At 48.0% G+C, this 25,576-nt stretch overlaps 1 protein-coding gene across 3 annotated transcripts in view; it reads right to left on the bottom strand.

The window, feature by feature from the left end:
• The window catches only part of Mindy4 (MINDY lysine 48 deubiquitinase 4), a 110,096-nt gene that overhangs the window by 41,100 nt on the left and 43,420 nt on the right, over window positions 1–25,576 (bottom strand). For 2 of the 3 annotated variants that reach the window (XM_027939717.2, XM_071608316.1), the window contains 4 exons: window positions 14,224–14,282; window positions 8,025–8,131; window positions 5,523–5,639; window positions 4,396–4,484 (listed from right to left, as the gene is read on the bottom strand). The exons of the other annotated variant lie outside the window; for it this stretch is intronic. In XM_027939717.2, the coding sequence (XP_027795518.2) occupies window positions 4,396–4,484; window positions 5,523–5,639; window positions 8,025–8,131; window positions 14,224–14,282 (372 nt within the window). The remainder of the gene's footprint in view (window positions 1–4,395; window positions 4,485–5,522; window positions 5,640–8,024; window positions 8,132–14,223; window positions 14,283–25,576) is intronic. 3 annotated transcript variants of the gene reach the window in all.

Below are 25,576 nucleotides of genomic sequence, written 5' to 3'. Positions count from 1 at the left end.
ATCCTGGAATTTCCAAGTGGAAAGGGAGCGGCTGAAGCCTCAAGATCGGCCCAGCACATGCCACCCATGGAGGAACCCGGATGGCCCCATCTGTCCATATCGACGCAGTCCAAACAGGTCGGTGGGAGCCGTGGAGCTGGAGTGGAGGAAGGTACCAGCACACCTGCCCACGTGCCTCTGCGGTTACTCTCTTTTCTATTGTGCTGATTTTTTTTTTTTTTTTTTTTTTGCTAATAGGGCAAAAGGCAGTCTCTGCCAACAACTCCTCCATAAACAGAGCCACCCTGGGTTTCCAAGAGTCCAGAGGGTGCCCAGTCATCAGCTGTTTCAAACCCATGACCCTCAGCCTCTGCCCCCCTACCCTCTCTGGCCCTTGTGGGACAGCAGCATGGTGTGATAGACAAGGCTCCTGGGCCGGCTCAGCTCTGCCATGGTGCTAGGCGTGACCCTGAGCGAGCATCTCTCCCTCACAGAGCCTCAGTTTCCCCCTCTGGTCCATGGTCCGCCCAGTGCAATGGTCTTGCTTACACAGCCCATGGAGATTTTCAAAGGGCTCTGTTTGTATTTTCATCTTGAGTCGGGTTTAGGCCAGAGATGACTTCCTAACTCACGGGTGGCAAAGTGGGATCCCTGTTCATCCCACCATAATCCAGGTCCCAAGTGCCTCCCCATTCCCCCCCCCCCACCTCCTCCCACTTCCTGGGCACTTGCACATCTGGCAGTGAGGACCTCCTGTGGCTTCTGACCTGGCCCCAGGCAGCCCCTCATCCACCAGCCTTTGGCCTAACCCAAGCCCCCAGAGGGCTCTGCTCCCTTCCCTACTTGCCTCCAGCCCCTGTAGCAGGCCCAGGGAGAGGAGCTGAGGAGGAGATGCAGGTAGGAGGGCAGAGGAAGGCATTTGGACCCCTTGCCCACAACCCACCAATGAGGAGGAGGGGAGTCCTAACTGGGTCAGACAGAGGGTCTCGGGGACCTCCAAGCTCACCCCATCTGCCACCTCTCCCTGAGTGCCCTCAGGCTCTGTCAGAAAGTGCAGGGACTAAGCCAAGCTCCCACACCTCCCTGTCACTGGGTTTCAAGACCCAAACCTCTCAGGCCTGCAAAGCTCACCCCACATGATGCAGCACCCTGTGTGTGTGGCCTGGGGGCGGCAGAGGCCGGGGATGCAAGGCAGGGGGCAGGATACAAGCAGCACCCAGAGTTATAGGTCCCCAAGGAAAGGGACAGCATGAATTCTTCCAGACTTCGAGGAGAAGGCGGCCCTGACCAGCTGCTTGGCAAAGGTCTCCTCCAGGACCGCCAGGCAGCCTTCCCGCCCAGTTCCCAGCTGTCGGGAAGTGCAACCGTCACACATCACATAACCCCAGTGGCAGCTTCCCTCCTCCTCCCTGAGCACCCTCTTGGCCACAGGACCCTACTGAGCCCCACAGTCCTCCACACACGGACACAAGCAACCTGACCTCTGAGACTGCGAACCAGACTAGCCCAGATCTCAGCAGATGGGGAGCCCCAGGGGTAAAGGCCACATTCCTGCAGCCCCACTCTTCCCCAGCAGAACCCTGGTGGAACTGTCTAGTAGGAGCATAAACAGACACTTGTTCATAGACATTGAGGCCTGGGTCAGTGTATAGCAGGAGCCAGACTGGCCAGCCATGGGAGGTGGAAAAGAACGTGCCTTCTCACAGCCTGGTAGGGTTTTCTGTCTACCCAGAGCCCCCTTTGCTCCCCCAAGCTGGATGGGCTTCTTCTGCCTTCCAAGTCCCCATAAGTCCCCATTCCCTCTTTGGTGTAGAAAGTAGAGCTCAGCATCCCTTAATGGAGTGGGATGGTGGGTGACAAGGAATCAAGCCAGTCTTAGGTCCTGGGCAGAATGGGTCCTTCCTACTGAAATGCTCCATCCTGACTACTGGGAAGTGATCCATGACTTTCCCCGATGTCAAAGCTGAAGATCAAAAGTAACTTAGAAGGGGCTTCGGGCTGAAATGAGTCATGGGACATCTCTCCTCAGCTCTAAACTGGCTCTACGACTGGCTGTAAACTGGCTCTAAGATAGTAGCCTGGAGCCCTTCTGGCAGCCCCAGCTGTATCCCACCCTCCAGCCCCAGGTCACACCCTGCCCCTCCAAACACCACCAGGCCACCCCAGGCTACCAGCTGCTCTTCTCCCTGCCCCCAGGCCTTCGCACATCTTGTTCTCTTTACTGGAATACCAGGCCCAGGCCGCCTCCCCTCCCTGTTTGTCTGGATAACCCATTCATCAGTCCATGTGTTCATTCAACAAAAATCCTGAGGGCCTCTCCCGTGGACCAGGCACTGGGCTACGTGCCAGGGACACGCTGTAGAACAGGCAACCCAAATACAAGTCTCGTGGGACTTGTATTCTGCTGAAAGAAGAGAGACAGACACTACCTGGTGACAGGTAAGGTCACTGAGGAACAGGATGCGGCTTGGTGGAGTTACCGGAGGCAGGGCCTGGTTTATCCTAACTGGGGTCACCAGGCAAGGGGCAAGGTCAGAGCAGCGGGCAGGCAGAGCATCTGAGCACACAGGCCTGCCGACTTGGAAGACTTGAGGGTGTTTGCCTGGGAGGAGGGGAAGAGATGAGGGGTGGGGGTCCAGAGTGTGCAGGGATGTGCGTGATGGGGAATCCGAGGCTGTGTTCCTCCCTCAGCTATCACTAAGATAAAAATGTGCCCCTGCAGGAAGCCTGCACTCACCCACTTCACGTCTGGGTGACCCCTTAGCAGCCTGCATGTCCCCGTTCACCGCCTGTCCTGTTCAATCATTAAGTGCCACAAGGGGAAGGCCACATGTGTCTCCTTGGGCCCTGTATCCCTGCCAAACACCTGGAAGGCATGCTCTGCACGCTCTCTCAGGGCAAATTAGAAAAGGGAGGGAAGGAAGGGCCTGTGTGATCACAGAGCCTCTGCACCCTTTGAAGTCAGCCAGAGAGAGGACTCTCACTTATCAGATGCCACCCAGTCAGGAGTGTTCTTGGGCATTGAGGACTGTGTTGGTCTCACCAGGAATGAATGGCGGGCGTCTCTGCCCACCATCATCTTGCTGGGCCAATCTTCCAGAACTGGCAGAGGGGAAGGACCCTGCACAGACCAGGGTGGGAAGCAAAGAGACACAAGAAGAGGGGTGCGATCCTGCAATGGCGGCTGTGCCTGTGGTTAGCAGTCTCCTTTGGGTTTGACAGAAACCACCTGACTATTATCTTGTAAAACTATTTGAAGAATTATAAAACGGTAAGTGTGGAAAGCTCCCCTCACTTGGACCCTGTCAAGGTCAAATCATTCATGCTGGGGAAATGTGTCTCCTTTGAGAGCTGAGCTTGGAATCTCTCCCAGGCACCTGTGAGTAAAGGGGAGTGGGTCCTGTTATCTAAACAACACCTAAGACCTAACCCCATTTTTTTTTCTTTTTAAAAGGCTCTTTAATACTTATTTCAAGGAGCAAGGATCTTTCAATAAAGTTCAGGAACTGGCAGAGCTAAGCTATGGCTTCAGAATCCACTGGACTGTAACTTGGAGCAAGGGGACTCCTGGGAATGTTTTCTCTCTTGAGAAATTGCATACCTTCAAGGACGCGTGTGAAGGGGAATCAAGGACTCTCTTCCTCCTTCAGGTATCAGAGTAAAACGTCTTTTAATTGTATGTATAATATTTTCAACTACAAGGAAAAACAAAGGGTGAATGCTAGAAGTGGGGATAACTCTGGGGTGACTTGCTATGAGCTAGGAACTGGGATGCAAAGAGGAGATGGTATGACAGCTACCTCCTCTGGGAGGCCTCGCCAGCCTCTGGCATCGGCCAGGACCTCACCCATCCTTTGCTCTTGGCACCAACCATGGTACAGGGTTACCTCATGGTGCATCTCTGGGGAGGAGATATGCATGTGGTTCTCCCGGGCGTCCATCATGCCTGCATAGAGGTGTTCCAGCAAGATGGGGAGGAGATGGGGGTGCCCAGGTGCAAGCACTTAGCATGGAAAATGGAAAATAAACAGCTGCAGGGAGAGGAAGCCACGTGCTGGAATGTGTGGTTCTGACCGTTGGCAGAGGGGAGATAACGTGGGAGGGATCAGCAGATCGACGTGGGTGTGGACGGTATCGACCCTTCCGAGGAGGCAGCAGGCCCCATTTCCACACTGTCCAGCAGTGCCTAGCATGTGGGAGCCCTCCAATCCTCCCCGCGCCCAGAAACGAATGCCCGCACGTCCATTTAACACGGCCAGCACCACCCTGCTAGCTCACTGCCGTGACCCCTTCCTGTCGTGACCTCCAGGAGACGGGAAATATCAGGGAACACACACGCTTCCTTGCTTGTTTGTTCTGGATGCTCCGGAGAAGCCTTGGGAAAGGAAGCTATTGCCAGAATGAACCCTGACTTACCGCGCGCAGCGGGCTCCGCTCTCGCCTTCAAACAGGAGTTTCTGCAGCACGCAGCCCTGGACGGCCGCCAGAACCCCACAGGGGCCGCCCTGCAGAGAAGCGCGTGTTACCACCAAGGCCAAGGGGCCCAGGGCAGAGCTCTGCTCCACCTCCCCAGCCCCCAGCCCCAAGTTACAGGGCTCAAGCCCCCCCCTGCTCTGTTCCCTCACAAACAGGACCCTAACATGTGACTGTCTGCAGTCAATGTTGACCCTGAGTCACAGAGAGGGGGTAACAAGGCCCCCCAGAGGAGGGATTAGTCTATAATGTGCCAGGGGAGGAACTTAGCTGTTCACAACCAGCTAGGTGTGAAGCCACAGGTGTCACCATAGGTTTCCTGTCATCCAGGGAAATGCTTCAATGTATACAGGCTATACAATTGTCTACCCAGCCCTTGAAACCTATCCTAAAGGCCATCTCCTCCAGGAAGTCTTTCCTGACTACCTCAGCTAGCAATGAGCCCCCTTCAGCAGCATCTGCTTATGTGAGCTCAGCTTGTGAGTCACCTCAGCACTCCAGGTGTGACTTTATCGCCTCCCATACTGTAACATGAAATTTCCAGGTGCTGTGGTGCACACCTGTAATCCCAGCAGCTCAGGAGGCTGAGGCAGGAGGATCGTGAGTTCAAAGCCAGCCTCAGCAAAAGTGAGGCACTAAGCAACTTAGTGACCCTGTCTCTAAATACAATACAAAATAGGGCTGGGGAAGTGGCTCAGTGGCCGAGTGCCCCTGAGTTCAATCCCCTGTAGCACCTCCCAAAAGGGTCTGTGGAACTGAGCAGCATCAACAGCACCTGCAGTGCACCAGAGCAGACTGAGGGCCTCCTATTGCTCCCCCTCACCCAGGACCACTCCTAGCAAGTGGGTGCTCGGTTAGAATGACTGCTAAGAAGAGGGTCTGGATTTCCAGCTCTCACCCCACCAGTCACACGGGGAAGTTCCTGCACCAAGTGATACCTTGTCCAACATGAAGTGGCCAGCCCTGGATAAACCAGCCAAGGCTTGTGGCATTCCCCAGCTAGGGGATGTCCCCATCCCGACCATGGTGACCCAGCGGAAAGCCCCCTGAGAACCCGAAGGTCAACCTGCCTTGTTCTGCACAATGCCATATTTTAAGGAAGCCGTGTCACTGAAGGAAAAACTCTGAAGTTTCCATTCTTCATTGAAGCAGCAAAAGCAAGAACCAAACAGAAGGGTCTTTATGTCCTGTGGAGAGGAGAAAGTCTTACTGGTTGTTTTAAAAGCAAACACTGCTGCAGTGCTCGGTGCTCAGCTGGACTCAAATTATAGCAGGGCAGTGCCTTCACTAGCTGGGCTCCCTTTATTTTGCAAGCCCATTCTTCTCATATTTGAGGGAAGAGAAACCCGGCCCTAAGGGTCTCACCTCTGCACATTTGTAAGCCAAACAAGGCTGTGCTGACATGGGCCAAGATCTTCGTAGGTGCCTTACAGAGGACTTGAAACACAAGATTTTCATTTTGCAAGGGACTTGGAAGTCTTCTGAACTTCTATAGGAAAGACTAGAAGTTGACACACCTGCCTCCAATGAAGTCTGAATTCCTGAGTGAGGGACTCTGGTATCAGCAGCTTTGTTTTTTTTATTTTGGTTTTGTTTTTGTAATGCTGGGGATCAAACCCAGAACTCCCCACATGCCACGCCGAGCCACCTCCCCTGCCCGACTATCAGTACTTTTCAAACTGCCTCCGTGTGATTCCACTTTGCAGCCAGGTCTGAGAACCAGTGCTGTGGTACGGGGTTGGCAAACTACAACCCACAAACCAAATCTGGCCCCCATGTTTTTGTAAATGAAGTTTTATTGATACACAGAGGTGCTCATTTGTTTACATTTTGTCTACAGCTGCTTTTACATTACAACAGCAGAGATGAGTATTTGCAACAAAGACCCTGGGTCACGCAAAGTAAAAAATATCTATTGTCTAGCCCTTTAGGGCCACCTCTGAGTGAGCCTCAGTGAACTCTGCTTGAACACCCCACCACCCCCAAGAAGGGGCTCCAAAGGCAGCAGCCCGTTCATTTTTCAGAGTCCTGTCTTTAGATTCCGAGATGATATTGAGCTCACTGTCCACCTCCCATCAACCCAAGCTCCATGGTCCAGAGCCCAGGAAGGACCCACCCCTCTCCACTGTCAGACCCTCAGAGGGGAAGGCAGAGCCTCCCCACCCCCATGTTGGACCGCCCTCTCATGGCCATGGTTTTAGATCCAAGGGGACCCTGAAGCCTCAGGGACCCACAGGTAGATTCTCCAACACACCCCTGAGCCAACTTTCAGGTCAGGCTTTTTCTATAGTCTCCAAATACTTTCCACTAGAATTGGTGATTATTTCTTTCCTTGAGTGTAAGGAAATCTCTATGGCAGAAGCCTCTGTGTCACCAAACGTGGGCCCATGACACACATTGAATGTATGAATTTGCCTTTCATGGCCAGTTCCCTTTCTTGTGCCAACTACAATCCCCCATGTGTTTAAACTGCGTCTCTCATTTCTCAAGAACCTAGCAACTACAAGGACTTGGATTTTCTGGCTAACCTCCATCTCCATTATCTGAGCCACAGAGTGATTCAGGCTCAGCACAGTGTAGTCCACAGCCTGCAATCCTGGGCTCTACCTGCCGTGGAGGCCGTGGGCCCTGAGCCGCCTTCTCTGTCGGCCTCCCCTTTTCTCATTGCTTTTGGACATGATCTTTAGGTCTGACCCCAAAAGGGAGTACCCTCTGCAAAGAATTCTGGCCTTGTGGTTATAAGGCCAGAGCACCCACTCCTTGCTTTGGGGCTCCTGAAGTGTGTCTCCATCCTCTGGGAAGGGAAAGGAAGGGAGGCAGAGAGGAGGGAGATGGGAAAGGAAAGGACAAACCTCTAGGAAAACCCTGTACTTTGTGACCTGTGTGCTGAGTCAATCTGTAGTAAATGGGAAGAGAAGGAAGCCAGCTGTGTCCCCAGGAGGGTCTGTTTTTCCTCCTGGATCCTGGCTGAAAGGCCCATGAAGGACAGCCTCTGGCCAGGGGGAGCAGTGAGATCATGCTGGTGGCTGAGCACAGCAGGGAGTCCAGGACAGCCTGCAGAGCAGGCGCTAAGGCCAGGGACCGGCTCCCTGTGTCCTGTGACCACTGACCTCTTCAGGAGGCCCCAGGAGTGAACCTGGATAGTGCTGAGGAATCATTTGCCCTCCTTGTCCTTCCCTCATAGCAACCCAGCCAGAGCCCAGTGTGGGAGGCTGGCTTGGGATCAGAGCCAACCTCATGGGAACAATTATCCTGATCCCACCCCACTCTGGGGGTGTCCTTTAGGGATGCGGTAAAGCCGCTCTGAGCCACACAAGGAACTGGGTCCTGTGGTATTTGGACGGGGAGGGCGTAACCCACCCTTCTCCATCTAGGGGAAGCTCAACAGGACCTGAACCATTTTCCTGACCCTTGAGTAAGGTTTTCTTCTACATCACACCCAAATTTCCATTTTAACAATGATCAAGATATTACAATGAGAAGGACTGCACCAAAAATATCAAAATCACCGCAGCCATATCAGGATGTATTTTAACGTGGAACTCTCCTGACACTTCCAAGTTGACACCTACCTTTGCTACAGAGAGGTCAATTGGCTTTGATGCTACTTGCAGCTTGAGTACTGATGGGGCTGGGGACAGGATGACTTCTTCCTTTATCAATGTATCATCCACATCCTCTGGGTGGGGGAGAAAAAAACACCACGTCATGACTCACAGAGAACAGAACATAAAGTCAATGGTGCTGTGTGACAAGTCCAGAGAAGGTTTGGGGATTAGGATGGCTCCTCCAGCCTCTGCTAGAGGCCTCAGGGCTTCAGCAGAAGGAAAGAAAGCAGATCAAGAGGGACCTCGTTCCTTGTTACGATCCCTCCCTGGTTATGCCACAAGGATACGACGGGTGGGTGATACTTAGCAACGGGTCCACTAGGAAATGCCACGTGGGGATACAGCATGAATGGAGTGCCTAGGATCCGAGCCACCAAGCCCGGCCAAGAAAAAGCCTAGCCCAGAGGCACTCCTACCCACAGCAGACACGATGCACACATCTCTCACCCTGAGAAAAACGCGAGGAGGACAGAATTAGGAAAGAAAATGAAACGTTTCTGAAAAAACAACTCTAGTCATAGTTTATTACTGTTGTGCTTTACATTATTGGCCTCTTGGATTGTGTCACCTAACCCCTATAATGGCCCAATAAAAGAATCGTGCTTTTTTTTTTTTTTTTTTAAGTGCTAGGAATCAAATCCAGGGCCTCGTGCACACCAGGCAAGCCTCTCCCCCTGAGCTGCACCCTCAGCCCAAGATAATAAAATGAATACCCCCAACGACAGACTTTGGGGAGTCACTGACCCCAAGTCAGGCAGATGGGAAGTGGCAGAGACAGGATATCAGGATATAAACCCAGGCCGACTGCTAACCATTCAGCCATCCTAGGTTCCTACCTGTCCTGGATCTCCTGCCAGAAGAGATGCTAAGCCAGATTTCGGATATAGTCCTCTTACAGCTGGAGCAACGGAGGCCCTGAGAGCCTCCGCCAAAGTCTTCAGCAGCACCAGCCTGTAAATTTCTAGCTGGGTGAGCCCTCCCCCCAGCCCCCAAAAACCGGCCCTTCTAATACTGCCACTGTATTTACCAGAGCACTCAGATAGGGGACCCAGGGAGAAACCATCCCAAGGCAAGTGTGCTGGTGAAGCTGAGCAGGGCAGATCTGAGGATGCACTCCTGGGGGCCACCAAGGCTGGGCACTGTGAATGCAGTCCCCTACACATGCAGCTAGAGTGGGCCTATTGTGGAGTGGGGGGTGTCAACAGGTCAATATCCCCAGGACACATAGCTTATATCTTCCTCTATAGCCTCCTTATTTCCCATAGGGGAGAATTAGCCATAGCACAAGGCAAATGCCTGACACTCGGTGAATGAGGAGACAGATTCTACCTTTGGGCTGAAAAAAAAAAGAAGTTGTCTGGGTTGGGCACCGTGTCATACGCCTGTCATCCCAGCAGCTTGGGAGGCTGAAGCAGGAGGATCAAGAGTTCAAAGCCAGCCTCAGCAAACGTGAGGTGCTAAGCAACTCTGTGAGACCCTGACTCTAAATAAAATACAAAATAGGGCTGGGGATGTAGCTCAGTGGTCGAATGCCCCTGAGTTCAATCCCTGGTACAGCCTCTCCAAAAAAGGTCTGGAATTTACATAAGAAGATGAATTTAAATGAGACGCCATCTTAATGGGAATCTCTGTAAAAGCTATCCTGTGACCATAGCTTTTTTATTCTTTTTTTTGGCCGTGCTGGGGATAAGCTCAGGGCCTCACACGTGCTAGGCAAGTGCTTTTACTACTGAGCCACAACCCCAACCCCTGTGTGACCATAGCTTTATAAAAGGAACTTGAAATAATAAAGAACAGATGTCTTCATTTCACCCAGCAACAGAAATGGCTCTTAACAACATGGTGCCCAGTGGAGAAAGTCAGAGACCCAGCAAGGCACACAATACCATGTAGCTATAGTGCCGCACACGTGTGAGAATACATAACACAAGCGAAAAAGACACCGGCAAAGCCTGAGCAATGGTCGCTCCTGGAGGAAGAGAAGTTCCAGAGACAGTGGTTGGTGAAGATAAAGAGAAATCAGCAGGAAGAAAGGAAGAGGGAGAAGGGAGGCTGATGGGCAGAATTTTGCAGAGGTTGACATGGAGACCATTGGCTGGAAGAACAGAGATCTGTAATTAATTCCACCCTGGGAACCTGGGGCCCCAGACAAGGGGCAGAGTAACCTTAGTGACTGCCAGGCCCAGAAGGTCTCCTGGTGGTGACCAGGCCAGGCTACTTCCTGATGGCACAGAAGCGGTGGTATGTAAGCCTATTTGGAGGCTTCTGTTTAGTCTGGGGTTGTCAGGGAGGAGGCCCAGTCTGAAACACGCTCTCCCTAGGCCAAGAGTGGTCCGGGGTGGAGGCTGGGAGCCCAGGGAAGCCGACTCCATGAAGCACAGGCAGGAGGGGGCAGGCAGCCTCCGTTGGCTTCTACGGGGAAGAACTGGCCCAGTGCAGGGAGCGGGTTCAGGACCACATAGAAGGCCTCAGGCCCAGATGTGGCGAGACCGCTGTGCAAGGGAAAAACAAAGCGCTCTGGAATGACATGTTGGCCAAGCCGACTGAACCAGCTGCAAATGCCAGTGGTTTGCAAATGCTATTTTTAAGGTTCTCATATAAATGTCTGGTGGAAAAGGAAAGAAGCAAGGGTTTTTGTTTTCCCATACCAATGGTTTTATCTACCCTGTGGAGGAATAAAAATGAAATAAAAATTCTTTGTGTGTATGTGTATACATAGATATATGTATATATATATGATATGTATATATGTATATACACACACATATATATGGTATTTCAAGTAGGAGTCAAAGATACCAAGGAGAAAGATGCTCATCCTTTGGATTCTACAGAGAGAATGGGCTACGTAGCTCTTTTCCTGTATGAGCAATTTGAATGTGACATCTATATTAGTGGGTCAAGATATGTTCTAGAAGCATCCAACATCAGAAACTCAGCCATCTGCCAGGCTCTGGTTTTGATAAAGGACCCCATCGCCCTCCACCAGTGCCCCAGGCTGAAACTGCAACTCTCTCCCACCCGGCATTGCTCCTGCCTCTGGATTTTTCTGCCTCCGGAATGTCTTGTGTGTGCCCTCCACCTTCCTTCCTCCAATGCTACGGGAATCAGTGTCTCGGGTGCTTCTCGGATGACTCTGTGAGGGACAGAGGAGGTACAGAGACGAAGAAGCACCACCCCTGCCCGGAGGGAGACAGTGCCAAATTATAACATAACAGGGTCAAGTGCAGAAATAGGAACGAGTGCAAGGTTTTAGGGGTGAGACAATGAATTCTGCCATAAAGGGTCAAAGAGCCCCATAGAGATGGTATTTGAACAGACCCCTGAAGTACCCAGAGGTCTTCCCAGAAAGAATAGGGGCCTCATCACATCTCTGGAGTATCCCAAGAGCCCTTCTCCAGTCTCCAGTGTGCGGTTTCTTACCCTAAAATCCATCCTATATCTAAATTAGATAGAGCCCTAAAGGCACAGCACAGATGTTCAAAGACTCCTTCCTGCCCAGCAAATTCCTGTGCACCCCTTTAGCACAGAAACAGTCCTCTCTGCCTCCCCAGTCTTCTCCAGCCTCGTCCCCACCAACCACCCACTTCCCTCCAGGTCACTCTCTTCCAGCCATTCATTCATTTTCTCTTTCTCTCTCTCTCTCTCTCTCTCTCTCTCTCTCCCCCCCCCTCCCCAAAAGCTATTGCCCATGCGGTTCCTGCCCCTTGCCTATGTGGCAAGACCTTGCCCATCCTTTAAGTTCAATCTAAATGCCACCTCACTATGGAAACTTCCAGAACCCACCACAGGACTTGGCTTCCATGTCTGCTGAGGCAGCTGAGCACACTGTTCATGTGCTTCATGCACTGCTGTGAGAAGACACCTCTCCTCCTTGGTCCCACCCAACTCTGTCTTCCAAGAAGGCATAGTGTCCTTCGCTCACCTGGGTCTGCCCTCAGTGGAGCCTCGCCCACACCCTGGCAGGCAGGAGTTGCTAACAAAAGTTTACTGAATTGAACCACAGAAAAATGCATCAGGGTGGGGAAGGGGATGCCATGCTGGTAACCAAATTTAACACTTTTTTTCTACACCACTGTGGCAACCCCTTCCCCCAAGCCAACTCTACTCTTCTGTCTCCCATAAACTCTCTTAGTGGGGCCCGGTGCAGTGGCACACCTGTATCCCAGCAGCTCGGAAGGCTGAGGATCACAAGTTCAAAACCAGCCTCAGCAACTTAGGGAGACCCTGTCTCAAAATAAAAAATAAAAAGAGCTAGGGATGTGGCTCACTGGTTAATACCCCTGGGTTCAATCCCTAGTACTTAAAAAAAAAAAAAAAAAAAACTCCACCAACTCTCTTAGTGATGGGGTCCACTGGTCTCTTTCCCTTTTCCTTTTCTATACCTCTAGCTGAGTCAGTAGCAGAGGGTGTCTGCCTGTCTCAGGAAACACGTGCACACACACACTCACACTTCAAACACCTGGCTTCTAAGAATGCTAAAGGCCTTCCTTCTAATAGATGCTCTCTGGGTTCTGAAGGCCAGAAGCTGCTTTGCTTTGTGTCCAAACACGAGTGGCTTTCACCAGAAAATCTTCAAGCACAGCACCTCCCAGAAGGCTTTGAATGCCAGGGCTTCCTGTCTCCATCCTTCACTCTGCACAGCCAGGTTCAGAAACGTGCCCTTCCTGGGTAGGCCCCAGTGATCCCCACCAGCCATTTCTGGTGATTAAAACTCAGAGGCTCCGTTACCTCTGAAGGGAGTTAAGCAGAATAAACAAAGCCCTGCCTGCACAGTTCAGAGGCCTGCCCCTGGCTTTCAACTTGATCAAAGCAGACTGTCGGGCGCACGTCTCACACGAGGAACTTCTGACGGGGGCATTGCTCTCTTCCTGCAGCTTAAAAGGGAATGCTTAAAAAATGGAGAAGAAAAGCATGTGAGAACAGCTTTCGTCAGCCAGAGTGGCCCAGTAGGTAACCGGCTGGCTTCCAGGAGGGGAGCAAGCGGCGACAGCACGGGAGTCCATCCCTTCCCGTCCAGTCCTTGGCCCGTTGTCCTTAGTTCTACAGTGGCTTTTGCCAAGCCCTCAATCTTGGAGGGTACAGAATTGCAGAGAGAGAAAAAAATTGCTTCAAAACTAGAGTGGAAAAAAAGTTCCCTATCTCGATCTCAGAGGGCAGTTGCGCAGATGTATCCTCACGAGAAATGCCCAGGGTTGAACGCTGAGGGTGTGTGCACCTTATACACCTGGGTATTTGTATTCCATACCTCGATAGTACGTCTATAAACTTTTTAGTGCATTATAGGTATACGCAAGAGTGGGGTTTATTTTGACATAGTCACAAATGCATATAACACAGCTTTTTCCATTTCAATCCCCAGGACTACCTCTTTTCCTCTCTCCTCCCTCCCCTGTTCCCTTCCTCTCCTCTATAGTCTTCCTCCTATTTATTTTGTTTATTTTTGGTACTAGGGATGGAACCCAGGGGTGTTTTACCCCTGAGCCACATCCCCAGCTCTTTTATTTTTTATTTCGAGACAGGGTCTTGCCAAGTTGCTTAGGGCCTCACAAAGTTGCTAAGGCTGGCTTTGAACTCATGATTCTCCTGCCTTAGCCTCCCATGCCACTGGGATTACAGGTGTGCGCCACCACACCAGGCACTTCTATTTAAATTGATGCCTTCTTGTTACATGTAAAATTGGGATGCATTGAGGTATCTTCGTGCATGTGCCTAGGATAATTTGGTCCATTTCATTCCCTCTTTCTTCCCCTTTCCCTCTCTGTCTCCTTCCCCCTTGTTTATAAATTTTTAAAAAGGATGAACCTCTCCAGGCAGAGCAATACTCTTATTTTAACCATGAACTGTCTTCTGAAAACCTCAGTAGGTTCTGAATGGTCTTAAAAGAAACTGCAAATGCAGAAGGGGCTCCCCTGGTCCCCCAACCCCAGCCTGCACCCAGAAGTGACCAGCTTTCCCAAAAGGATTTCTCCAGGAGAGAAAGTCAGTAGCCAAAGAAGACATCAACAGAGAGGAGAGAAGCCTGCCCCTGCTTCCTGAGGCCAGGAGACATGACAGGGGGCCCCGCCCCAGCCAGGAGAGAGCACCTACCACCCACCACCCCAGGCAGAGCAATCAGAGAGGACTCTGATAGGCACAGCAGAGAGGCACTGGCCACACCTACCAAGCTGCAGGGCACCCAGGTCATCATCCACCTTGTCAGACGCCAGTGGTTGATTTTTCCTGGAAAAAAGAAAAGGTCAATGTGCTGGGGAGTGACAGAGAAATGCAAACAGTAGAGGAGACTGGAAGGAATGCTGGTGGGAGTCCAGTGGCGGGGGTTCTTTCCAGCCCTGGCCCGGTCACCCAGAGTGTGGCTTCCCCTCTCTCAGCACAGGCTCCACGTGCATGACACCTGACCCAATGGCCTCCAAGGTGCCTGTCAATGCTGTGTTCTCACAAAGAGGCACCCACACCAGCCAACATAGGACAGTCAGCTCCATCGTTTGACACCTGCCAAGCCCTGAATGCCAACACATTTCACTGATGTCACTATGAATACTGCAGGGAGACACACAAAGAGATCAAGTTCTTGTAATCATTGCACAGACTTTTTTCATCTAATCTCTATGAGCTTTTTGTTTGTTTTCTCTCCCCGAGTGTCCTTGCAAAGTCGTCAGTTGCCAGGTATGAGACCTCTGAGATGTACCAACACATTTAAAGGAACCTGCCCTGTATCTATCCCTCTGTTATCTGAAAATTTGACCTGTGATTCTGATTTGTAAATTTGAGTCTATACCTGTTGCTTCCTTAACATGGTCCACCTGTATGGTCGCTCCCTTAGATTATTTTTGTCCTGGAGCATGCATCCATCTACACTAAAGGAAAATAATTTTTTTTAAAGACTCCATTAAAAATAACAACATTACATCATTACATCACTCTCTGAAAGCCATTCACTATGTTTCAAAATGACGGCTCTTTTGAACGTGGCATTGAAATATCTCTTCCTCCAACATCCGTGCCGGGTAAGAGATGATTGAAGTAACAATCGGAGTCTTGCCACAGTACACTCTATTGAACCGGTTTCCTCCTGAAGATGTATGGAGGGTGTGAATGGAAGACCACAGAGGACATCCAGTCCTCAACCCGTGAGCACATGCTGCTTTGGACTCCTGCTTTCTTGGACGGTTTTAACCCGGGCCACCTCCCTCCCCGGCAGCCCCACCCTCCACTAGACCTCACCACTTAGCCCTGCCATTTTCCTCCCTTAAAACCCCAAATCCCCTCAGTCCAACACCTCCAGGAGTCTACAGGTGCTCTTGATGGGGTGTGGGAGGAGGATGGGCTGGAAAGAGGGGTTAAGGCATGGAGGAGTGGGGGCATGGGGGAGGGAGCCCATGGCCATGGGGAAGAACTGAGCTGCACGTGACCAGAAGCCTCTGCACCACACTTGGCTGGGGACCTGAGCCCCCTAACCTGTCCCTTCAGAATGGTCTCATCTGGAGACTAAGGCAAGGCACCATCCCCTTGCTGTGCCTCAGTGTCCCTGTCAGAAAAGCGAGCACAGAGGCAACAGCACTAGATGGCCTCTAATACAGGCAGGGGACAACAGGGGCAAAGACTGCTCATGGACACCCCACGTCCACCAGTGTCTCCCTCAAACCCACCGATGCTCTCAGCCTCTTCATCTCTCACCCGGATTATCTTCACCTTGCTGCTCTTCTGACCACGAGTGTGGCTCACCCCTCAGCCCCCCAGAGCTCCACAGGTCATCTTTCTACGAAGCACGTCTGACCACGACACTGCAGCCTGGCTGCAATGCTCCAAGGGTTCCCCATCACCACCACCATTGCCATTAACAATGATGATTATATTTATTAAGAAAATAAGAACAACAACAAATCCCTTCTGGCTCCCTTCCCCATTCCAGGCACTCTGCTAAGTGCTTTGCAAACCTCAGAATTCATCTCCTTCTCAGAACAGCTTGACGAAGCAGATATTTCAGCGTCTCACAGAGGTTTAGTAATTTTTCCAGGATTACATAGCAAATTAATGGCAGCACAGGTGTAAACTCAAACAATGACTCCTAAGATAATGGCAATAACTACCACACATACAGCTTCCTTGTAAAATAAAACCCAGTCCATGAGGGTATCCTCCAAGGCTCTCCATGACCTGGCCACCTACTGCCCAGCCTCATCGCCCTCTGGGCCACTCTACTCTACCTGCTTTTCTTCTATGCTGAGTATCTGAGCCCAGGCCCCTATACCTTTCCATAAGCTGCTCACTCCATGTAGAATGTCCTTGACAAGCTCACACTAATCCCCTAAAGCCTACCTGGAATGTTCCCTCCTTCCTTCTCAACTCCAAAGCATGTCGAGACTCATTTCTTCACTCACCCTCCAAGTATCTGTGTGGGGTTATCAGGCAGGCTTATCTCCCCACCCAGGGGAGACCCAGAGGTGTACGATGAACAGACATAAGCTGCACAGGACGTGGTGTGGTGGGCTGGCCCCCGAGGATACACACGTCCTAATCCCCATAGCCTGCAAATGTCACATGGCAAAAGCCATTTTGCAAATGGGATTGTGGAGGATCTTGTGATGGGGAGGAAGGTCATCCTGGATCCTCCAGGAGGGACCTATGGAGTCCTGAAGACCCATATAAGAAAAAGGCAGAAGATGTGACACAGAAGAGAAAGAGACGTGATGATAATAGCAGAGACAGGAGTGTTGTGCTTTGTAGGCAGAGGAACTGGCCACAGGCAGAGGAGGACAGGCAGGTGTCAGGGGTGAGAAGGCTCCAGCACAGCCAGACTGCCAGCTCCTTCATCCCGTGGAACCCATCTCAGACGTCAGCCTCTGGAACTGTGAGATAATAAATTCTAGTGTAAAGCCACTGGTAATCTGCTACAGCAGTGAGGAGCAAGTAAAACCCCTGGTAAGAATTGTCACCATGGAGGAAGAAAGAACTCTCTTGGTCTCCCAGGTCCCGGGGGTCCAGCTTGTGGCCAGTGTTCCATGAATGGGTGTTGGACACCCGAGTGACTCTCACAGAAGCTTGGTGACTTACACAAGTTCTCACGACTCAGAAGTGACAGAGCCAGGACCCTGGGTCAGGCCGCTGGCTTCAAATATTCCACTTTCCTCTCTCCTCCTATTTGCATGTCTTTCTCCTGCCCAGAAGCTTCCATGCGATAAAATGCAACCACCCCTACTGTTCCCTGGGCTCCTGAAGGCAGGCAGGTGGCCCTGAGCCATGATGGAGAGGGTGGGGATGATGTTCCCAGCGCAGAGGGAACAGCGGGGCCTCTCCCTGGTCACAAGACTTCCACCCAGAGGGCCATCCATCAGCTGTGAGGGCAGCTTAGAAGCTTTGTGCCTGTTTCCCATAGAGCTCCCCGGAGGAGCCTTCAAGTGACATTTACCCATGGAGACTGTGCTTATTGTTCTTTTCATGTGTCCCTTTATGGTGTAAGCTTTGAGTTTAGAAGGTCAGTTTAAAAGCATGTTCTTGCCTTTGAGTGAACACTATTATGAACAACAATGACAAAAAGAATCAAGGGGTTCAAATGCACTTTCAAAGTGTAATTGTGCAGACGGCCCAGAGATGTGTGTCAAAGTGTGTGTCTAGAAAGTCCCTGGGGCCCAGGCAGCAGACACCCTGCTCTTTCTGAGGTCTCCGCCCCACAGAGAGAAGCCGGATCTGTGCCCCACAGAGAGAAGCCGGGGCTAGGGCAGTGTGTTCAGGCCTACACAGGATCAGGACTCAATTCCTGAGTGACTGAGTTCTTGGCTAAATTAAAAGTGCCACTAGGAGACGTGGGTTCTTGTCCCTGCTCTCCCCTCTCTACATGGCCTCGAGCAAGTCACTTACCCTCTGTGGGTTTCAGGTTCTTGGTCTGTACCATGGGCAAAGCCTGAGGTCTCTACTCACCATGGAACACAGGGACTCTGAAGGAGTGGCGTGCCCTGGTCAAGGTCTTGTGGAAGGTCTTTCAAGCTCTTGCCCTCCTGAAGGTTCAGCAGGAACCCATCAGCTCTTAACATGACACAGACAGGAGGAAGGGCCCTGTTCCTCTGCGTTCGGAGGAGAGAAGGAAATATGGAGGGAGAGTGCGAGAGACAGAGAACAGAAAAGTCCTTCTCTACAGAACACTGCCAATCACCAAATGTAGAAGGAAGGGTAAATGGGAAAAGTCACCATTTTATACCAATCTAATCCTTTATGGAACAAGATCATCAATATATACCACTAGATGAAAGGTGTTTGAGGAACAAGGTATTTTGAAAGTTATGAATTACTAAGTGCAAAGGGGAAATTATCGTATGACAATGAAGACATTGACCCTCACCACCTTATGAGTGGTCCTACTTAGTATTACCAAGAATAAAACAAAGTGACATTAGGAGCTCCTGGTGTGACATGATGGGAAGGACACAGCAGCACATATCTCTGCCCAGAAAGTGCTTAAGGTAAACCTAGGAAGGAGACAGACCTGCAAATCTAGAATATAAGCATCCTCAGACAATAAGTTAACACTCTTGGTAAAAAACTGAAACTATATGAGATTAAAATGGACCTGAGATGCAAGTCGACTAAAACAATGGGTGAACCCTGAATGGATCCTAGATTGAAAAAAAAAAAAAAAATAAGTCCGAGAACACTTAGGGGACGTTTGGGAGGAATTTTGTTATGGGTTATGTGTTAGATGATGCTACTGAATCAACGTGAAGTTTTTTGGGTGCCACAATTATACTGTGATTGTGTAGGAGAATATTCTCGTCCACAAAAAAACACATGCTGAAATATTTGCAGGTGAAATGCTATAATACCCGAATTTCACTTTCAAACGATCATCAAAAATGTGTGTATATCTAAATACATAAATACTGAAGCCCAATGTACATTTACAAGGAAGGACAGATAAAGAGGATTTTGGAAAAGAAAAGGTTGAAAACAAAATTGCTAAGAGTTTTCCAGACAAGAATCCTCACAGAAACAAACGGAGCCTCAATGAGACATGTAAAAATAAACACACATCTACACAAGTCATATCGAAACTACCAGAATATCAAAGAGAATGAGAAAAATCTTAGCAAAAAGGTCAATTACCTATAAACAACAATGACTTACATAACAGACCTCAGTAGCAACAATAAAGGCTGTAAACCAATGAAATAACATCATCAGCGAACTGAGAAAGCATAACAGGCAACTTGGAAATTCCCAGCCAACATATCCTTAAAAATAAGGACAGAGGGGAGACATTTGGGGGCAAAGACAAAAGAAGTTTACTTTCACAGACCTTTACCAAGTGAACTGCTACAGGGCTTAATTATTTCAGGAAGAAGGAAATTGAACTTAGAAGGAAAGCCTACAATAGGAGTAATGGTGAGAAAAGAAACTCTAGACACTTAAATAAACCTGAATGATAATGAGATAACAATAAAAACAACAGGAATAATTACAACAGCAACTAATCCTAATCGAAATCTTAAAAATAACTGCTAAGACCCTAAAAACATAATGTACATTTTCCAAATTAGAAAAGAAAAGAAAAAATACAGACCAGTTAATCACAAGAAAGTGCTGCTAGAAAACAGTTTGGCATTCCTTCAAACAGTGTGCCAATACCAGGAGAAGGAACAAAAGAGACACTTCTCTAAAGAAACAAAAATTGCCAACAAATATGAAAAAAAAAATGTTTGACATCTCTAGCAATCAGGGAAATGCAAATCAAAACTACACAAAGATTTCATCTAACTCCAGTCAGAATGGCAATCATCGAGAATACAAACAACAATAAATGTTGGCGATGATGTACCGGGAAAGGTACACTCACATTGTTGGGAGAACTGCAAATCAGTTCAATTACCTATACACAACAATGACTTACATAACCACTCTGGGAAGCAGTATGGAGATTCCTCAAAAAACTGGGAATGAAACCTTCATATGACCCAGCCATCTCACTTCTCAGTATATATCCAAAAGAACTAAATCAGCAGAGTGCCCTGATACAGCCACTTCAGTATTTATGATAGCACAAATCACAGTAGCCAAATTACGGAATCAACCCGATTGCCCATCAACAGATGAATGGATTAAGAAAATGTGGTCACTATACACAATGGAGTTTTACTCAGTCACAGAGAAGGATGAAATAATGGCATGTGGCAGTAAATGGATGGCACTGGAGAACATCATGCTAAGTGAAATAAGCCAGATTCAGAAAATCAAGGGTCGAATGTTTTCTCTCATATGTGGAAGCTAGAGCAAAATCAAGGAAAAAACAGGGAAAGGAGAAGATTGAATATCATAAGGACACAGGAAAGATCCGTGGAGTAGAGGAAAGAGATCAGGAGGAAGAGAGGAGGGGCTGGAAAGGGAAGGAAACGCAGAAGGAATTTAACAAAATCACTCTATGTGCATGTGTAAATATACCACGGTGAATTCCACCCTTATGTACATGCACAAAGCACGGATGGAAAATAAATAAACAAACAAATGAGTGAAAGGAAGATCAACAGAGTAGAAGAAGGAGAAGGGGGTGGGGGAGAACAGAAGTTAAATGGGAGCACCACGGACTGAAATGGAGTAAATCAAATCCCATGCATGCGTAATTTTTTCAAAATGAACCCAACGGTATACATAGCTATAATGCTCTAATAATAAAAAAAACTTCATAAAAAAGTCAACCATTACCATCTGATTCTGCTAAGTACTACTAAGTATCTAGTCCCAGAGGAATGAAAATCAGGCCTCATATAAACACATGCACGTAGATGTTCACAGCATGATTTGTGATAGGCAAAAGGTGGAACAACCCAAACGTCCATTGATCCATGAGTGGATAAACAAAATGTCATCTATCCATACAAGGGAATATTACTCTGCCACAAAAGGGAATGAAATAATCGATATTTGCTACAATGTGAATGAACTTCAAACATACTTGGCTAAGGAAAAGAAGCCAGGCACAAAAGGTCACATATTATCTGAGATAGTTCCTTTTCTGTGAAGCATCACAGACTGCCAGGAGTGGAGGACGGGAGGAGGGACGGGTTGACAATGCCCAACAGAGGAGAGGAAAATGTCCCAGAACTAGACAGATGGACCTGTTGCACAACAGGAAGAATGCACTAAATGCCACTCACCTGTTCCTATTTAAGTGACCAATTCAAAAGAAAAGGAAGGAGGACAAAAGAAATAAAGAAAAAGTGTGGCAGAATGAAAGTATAAAATGTAACAGGACAAATGAATTCAAGTATATGAGTAATGATAAGATAAATATTTTATTGGGTGTTTTTAGTTTTACACGACTTTAATATTCACTCTGGCATAATTGTAAAAGCATGGAATGAAATTTGCTCTTATTCCGTCCCCAGTACTTGCCCCTTCTCTCCCCTCCTCCCTCCCCCACTCCTTTCCCACTACTCACTGATCTTTCTGCTATTTACTTACTGGTTTTTTTCCTCCCACTGTGTCTTGTGGATGCGCAAGATGGTGAGACTCACTGTGGTGTGTTCATATATGCACACAGAAAAGTGAGGTCAAAGTCATCACACTGTTCAGCCCTACCCCTCCCCTCCTCCCTCCCTTTCAATCCCCTCCTCTACCCCATTTATCTTTCTTCTATTTGGGTGGAATTGCTTCTCACACACACACACCTTACTTTTCTTTCTTTTTTCTTATTTTGGACTAGCTTCTGCACATCAGAGAGAACATTCGACTTTTGCTTTTTCAGAATCTGGCTTATTTCACCTAGCATGAAATCTTCAGTTCCATCCATTTGCCAGCAATACCATTCATTCTTCTTTATGGCTGAGTAATACTCTATTGTGTATATATACCACATTTTCTTTATCCATTCATCTGTCAAAGGGCATCTAGGTTGGCTCCATTAGCTTGGTCCTATGAAATTGTACTGCTATAAACATCAATTAATTTTGCAGTTAAAAGATGGAGATGCTCAGATGAGATTTTTGCTTCTAATTAGTTATGTGCTATTTCAAGAGACACATGACACAAAAGTGTCATTGAAAAGCCTGGGAAAGAAATATGCCACATTTTCATCAGCCACTTAGAAGCCCATATAGCTAAGTATTAAATTATTTAATTTAAATATTCAGATTAAAATATTTTTGGAATTAAAACATTAGTAAAACCTCTAGTAATTACAGAAAAAACAAAAGGAAATTTTCAATAGGAAAATTTAGCCACCATGAACCTCCATGCTCCTAACAGCAGAATCTTAAAACATAGAACCAAAAAGTAAGTAGAATGAACCCGTCCAATCTATGAGCATGATGGAAAATTTTAGCATGTCTCTCTCTATCAAGTAGGAAAAAAAAACATGAATAAGAATAAAGAATATTTGAACATCAAAATAATAAGCTTGATCCAATAAACTCAACTGTTAAATAAGACATATTCTTGACAAGTACACACAGCATACCTAGGAAAGTTGGTAATACAGCAGGCAACAAATCACATCTCAAAAAATTTCAAACTGCATTTTTTATTATAAAGACATTTAAAAAGATGTGGCAATAAAGACAGAGCTCCTCTACACTGTCCCCAAAAGAACCTAAGTATAAGTAAATTTTAAAGAGGCAATAGTAGAAACTGGAAAACATTTCAATGCAGTCAGCATTAAAAACATAACTTATTAAATCTTGTGGAAAGCAGTTGAGGTGGTAAATAGAAGGGAACACACAGCACAGAGAGGCCTGTAATTACAGAGAGTCAAAAGTGAGGAGCCAGGCTGGTATGGTGGCACCCATCTATAATCCCAGGAGCTTAGCAGGCTGAGGCAGGAGGATCTCAAGTTCAAAGCCAGCCTTAGCAATGGTGAGGCACTAAGCAACTCAGTGAAACCCTGTCTCTAAATAAAATAGGGCTGGGGATGTGGCTCAGTGGTTAATTGCCCCTGAGTTCAATCCCTGGTACCAAAAAAATAAAATAAGTGAGGAGCCAGGCTTCCAACTCCCAAGGACAACAGGGCAAACCAAGAGAACAGAAAGGAAGGAAAAATAAACACAAGAGGAAAAAATTCTAATAATAAATAGATTCAGCAATCCTCAGAACTTGTTGTTTGAAGAGACTAATAAAGAACAAAATTTTGATGAAATTGATTATGAGAAAAGGAGGGTATGATTACTGATCTTAAGAGTGCAAGGGAAGAATAAAACCAAACATTAAAAATAGAATGTTTTCAGTAAGAAGAGAGAATATGAATAAGGTCAAACGATGCATTTGAAAATTGACAGGCTGGACCATTTTCTAGAAGGATCATAAAATTGATTCAAGAACAAACAGAAAATATGAAACCATCTGTACTCATTTTTAAAAATCACTGCCAGGTGTGGTGGCACATACCTGTGGTCCCAGCTACCCAGGAGGAGACTGCCAGTGGGGGATCACTTGAGCCCATGACTTTGAGACCAGCCTGGGCAACCTAGTAAGACCTTGTCTCAAAAAAGTCAAAACAAAACAAAATATCTATACCTTGTCTAAAAAAATTAATTTAAAATCCACTCCCATTTCCCACCCCAAAATATGCAACATACACACAAATAGTTTTACTGATATGTTTCACCAAAGAGGAAACTCTCCCCAATTTGCATTCTGAATGTAGTGCCCTTGGACACTGGAGCCTGCAGTACCAGCCACAGGGAAGGTTAAGGTCAGGCTCCTTTGCACATTAGTTTTCTGATGGTTGTGAGAACCAAATGCGTTAATGTATCAAGTACACGCTGAGACTAGTACTCAACTCCCTGTAATTGCTACATGTCTGCTGAGAAAATTCTAGTATGACCTCAATTCCAAAAACCTAATGTTTGTACACCTAATTATGAAATAGAAATAAGACCACAGACAACTGCACCAACCATGAGTTTGGAGAAAATCGTGACCAAAGAGTAGAGTAAGAATATTTGAGAAAAGGGCGGAGGGGGCCGTACAATAGTGGGATCTCTTGTCTTACCTGGCACGAGTGAGGCCCTGAGTTGGATCACCAGCACCATAAAATAAATAAATAAATGAACAACAAAAATAAAAGGGCAGTAGAAAATCTAATAATATTATTGACATCAACAGTTTGGAAATTTTAAAGTACAAAATAATCTCCAAAGATGCGGAAAATAAGTACCTGTATATGAAAAATAATAAGTTAGCCAGCCCAAGGTAGGGGAAGGCTTTTTCTTACTTGATAGATACATGTGCATATATAAATATGGACCCCAACTAGAGGTGGTAAGAAGATAAGCATGCCCAGTACCCACAGAGCTCAATGTTATACAGGAGCTACCCTTGAGGCTCTCCAAAAAGACAAGCAAACCTGAGAGCCCACAGGCCAGAGTCCAGCTTTCCCAACAGAGGATCAAACAAGCAAGGGACCCATGACTGCCAGAGAAGATGGATATCAACAGGCCGTTGAAAATTATAATTGAGTCTCCCCTTGCCTTGAATGGGCCATCTTTGAGAGGCTGTAAGGACCATAATATCTAGTGATCCTGGGCCCTACAGACCCACCCCTCCTGAGCACTGCAGAGGTGCCTCAGGTCAGCTTATGGTGTTCTTTTCCCTGTGTTCCCAGCAGGAACTATGCACAGCCCCCTGCATTTCAACAGCCCTCAGGAACGCTGGAGAAGCAGTAAGCCTTTCTGAGTAGCATCCCTGAAGGCTTAGCTGATGGAAAGGGACTTTTTAAAAACATCTACGTTCTCCACAGAAGGAATGATATTTTTTTTTTCTTTTCACTTTCCTGTTCCCATTTCTCTTTGGCTTCCTGTGGAGCCCCAGCCAAGCCCCTTATTGGTAAGACAAGGGACAGGGGTGTGGTTAGACTTGGGGGCGCTGGTAAGTCACTTAGCAGGACCTTTGGTGTTAGCGACAAGGATACCAAGTTCTGGGGAGAGGAAGGAAGTCCCCCCAGTGTCTTCAACTCTGGGCGGTCAGCCCGGTGGATGGGAGGTGTCCAGGCTTCTGGAGGGGCTTCTTCCACCTCCCTCAGCCTTAATCTGCAGGCATTTTTAAAATCAAGTCATGAAGACCATGAGATCTCATTAGGGGTTAGGCCACGGAGCTGTCACTGTGGGCACTCACTGTCATGATGCCTAGGGACTTTAACAGAGCTCAGTTTGACACCCTGCCTTGCCAGTTCTCCAACTGTTGACTGCTGACCTTCATAAAATAAAATAAAAGGAATCTCTTTTTTTAAAAAAAATTCTCTCTCTTTCCTTTGCTCTTTAAGGATGTGGAAAACCTGACTATAATTGCCTGGTCTGATATTTCCTGTGAGAAAGCTCACTGCTTGGAATACTGTAAAAACAATCTGCCTTAACAATTCAACCTAAATAAATTATCTTCCTGAAACTACTGAAAATCCCTAATTGGGAATTACGCTGCATACCCAAGCCTCTTATCCGGGTCCATGATGACGAAGGTTGACAAAGATAGAGATCGCCGGGTGAGGACAGATTGGGGGGCAGGGACCACTGATGGCCCTGCATTCTCCCTGCATTCTC

The sequence above is a fragment of the Marmota flaviventris genome, chromosome 1, assembly GCF_047511675.1.
Source record: "Marmota flaviventris isolate mMarFla1 chromosome 1, mMarFla1.hap1, whole genome shotgun sequence".
Classification (NCBI taxonomy): Eukaryota; Metazoa; Chordata; class Mammalia; order Rodentia; family Sciuridae; genus Marmota; species Marmota flaviventris.
Note: the sequence above shows the minus strand (reverse complement) of the source record. Positions and strands in the feature narration are given on the sequence as shown.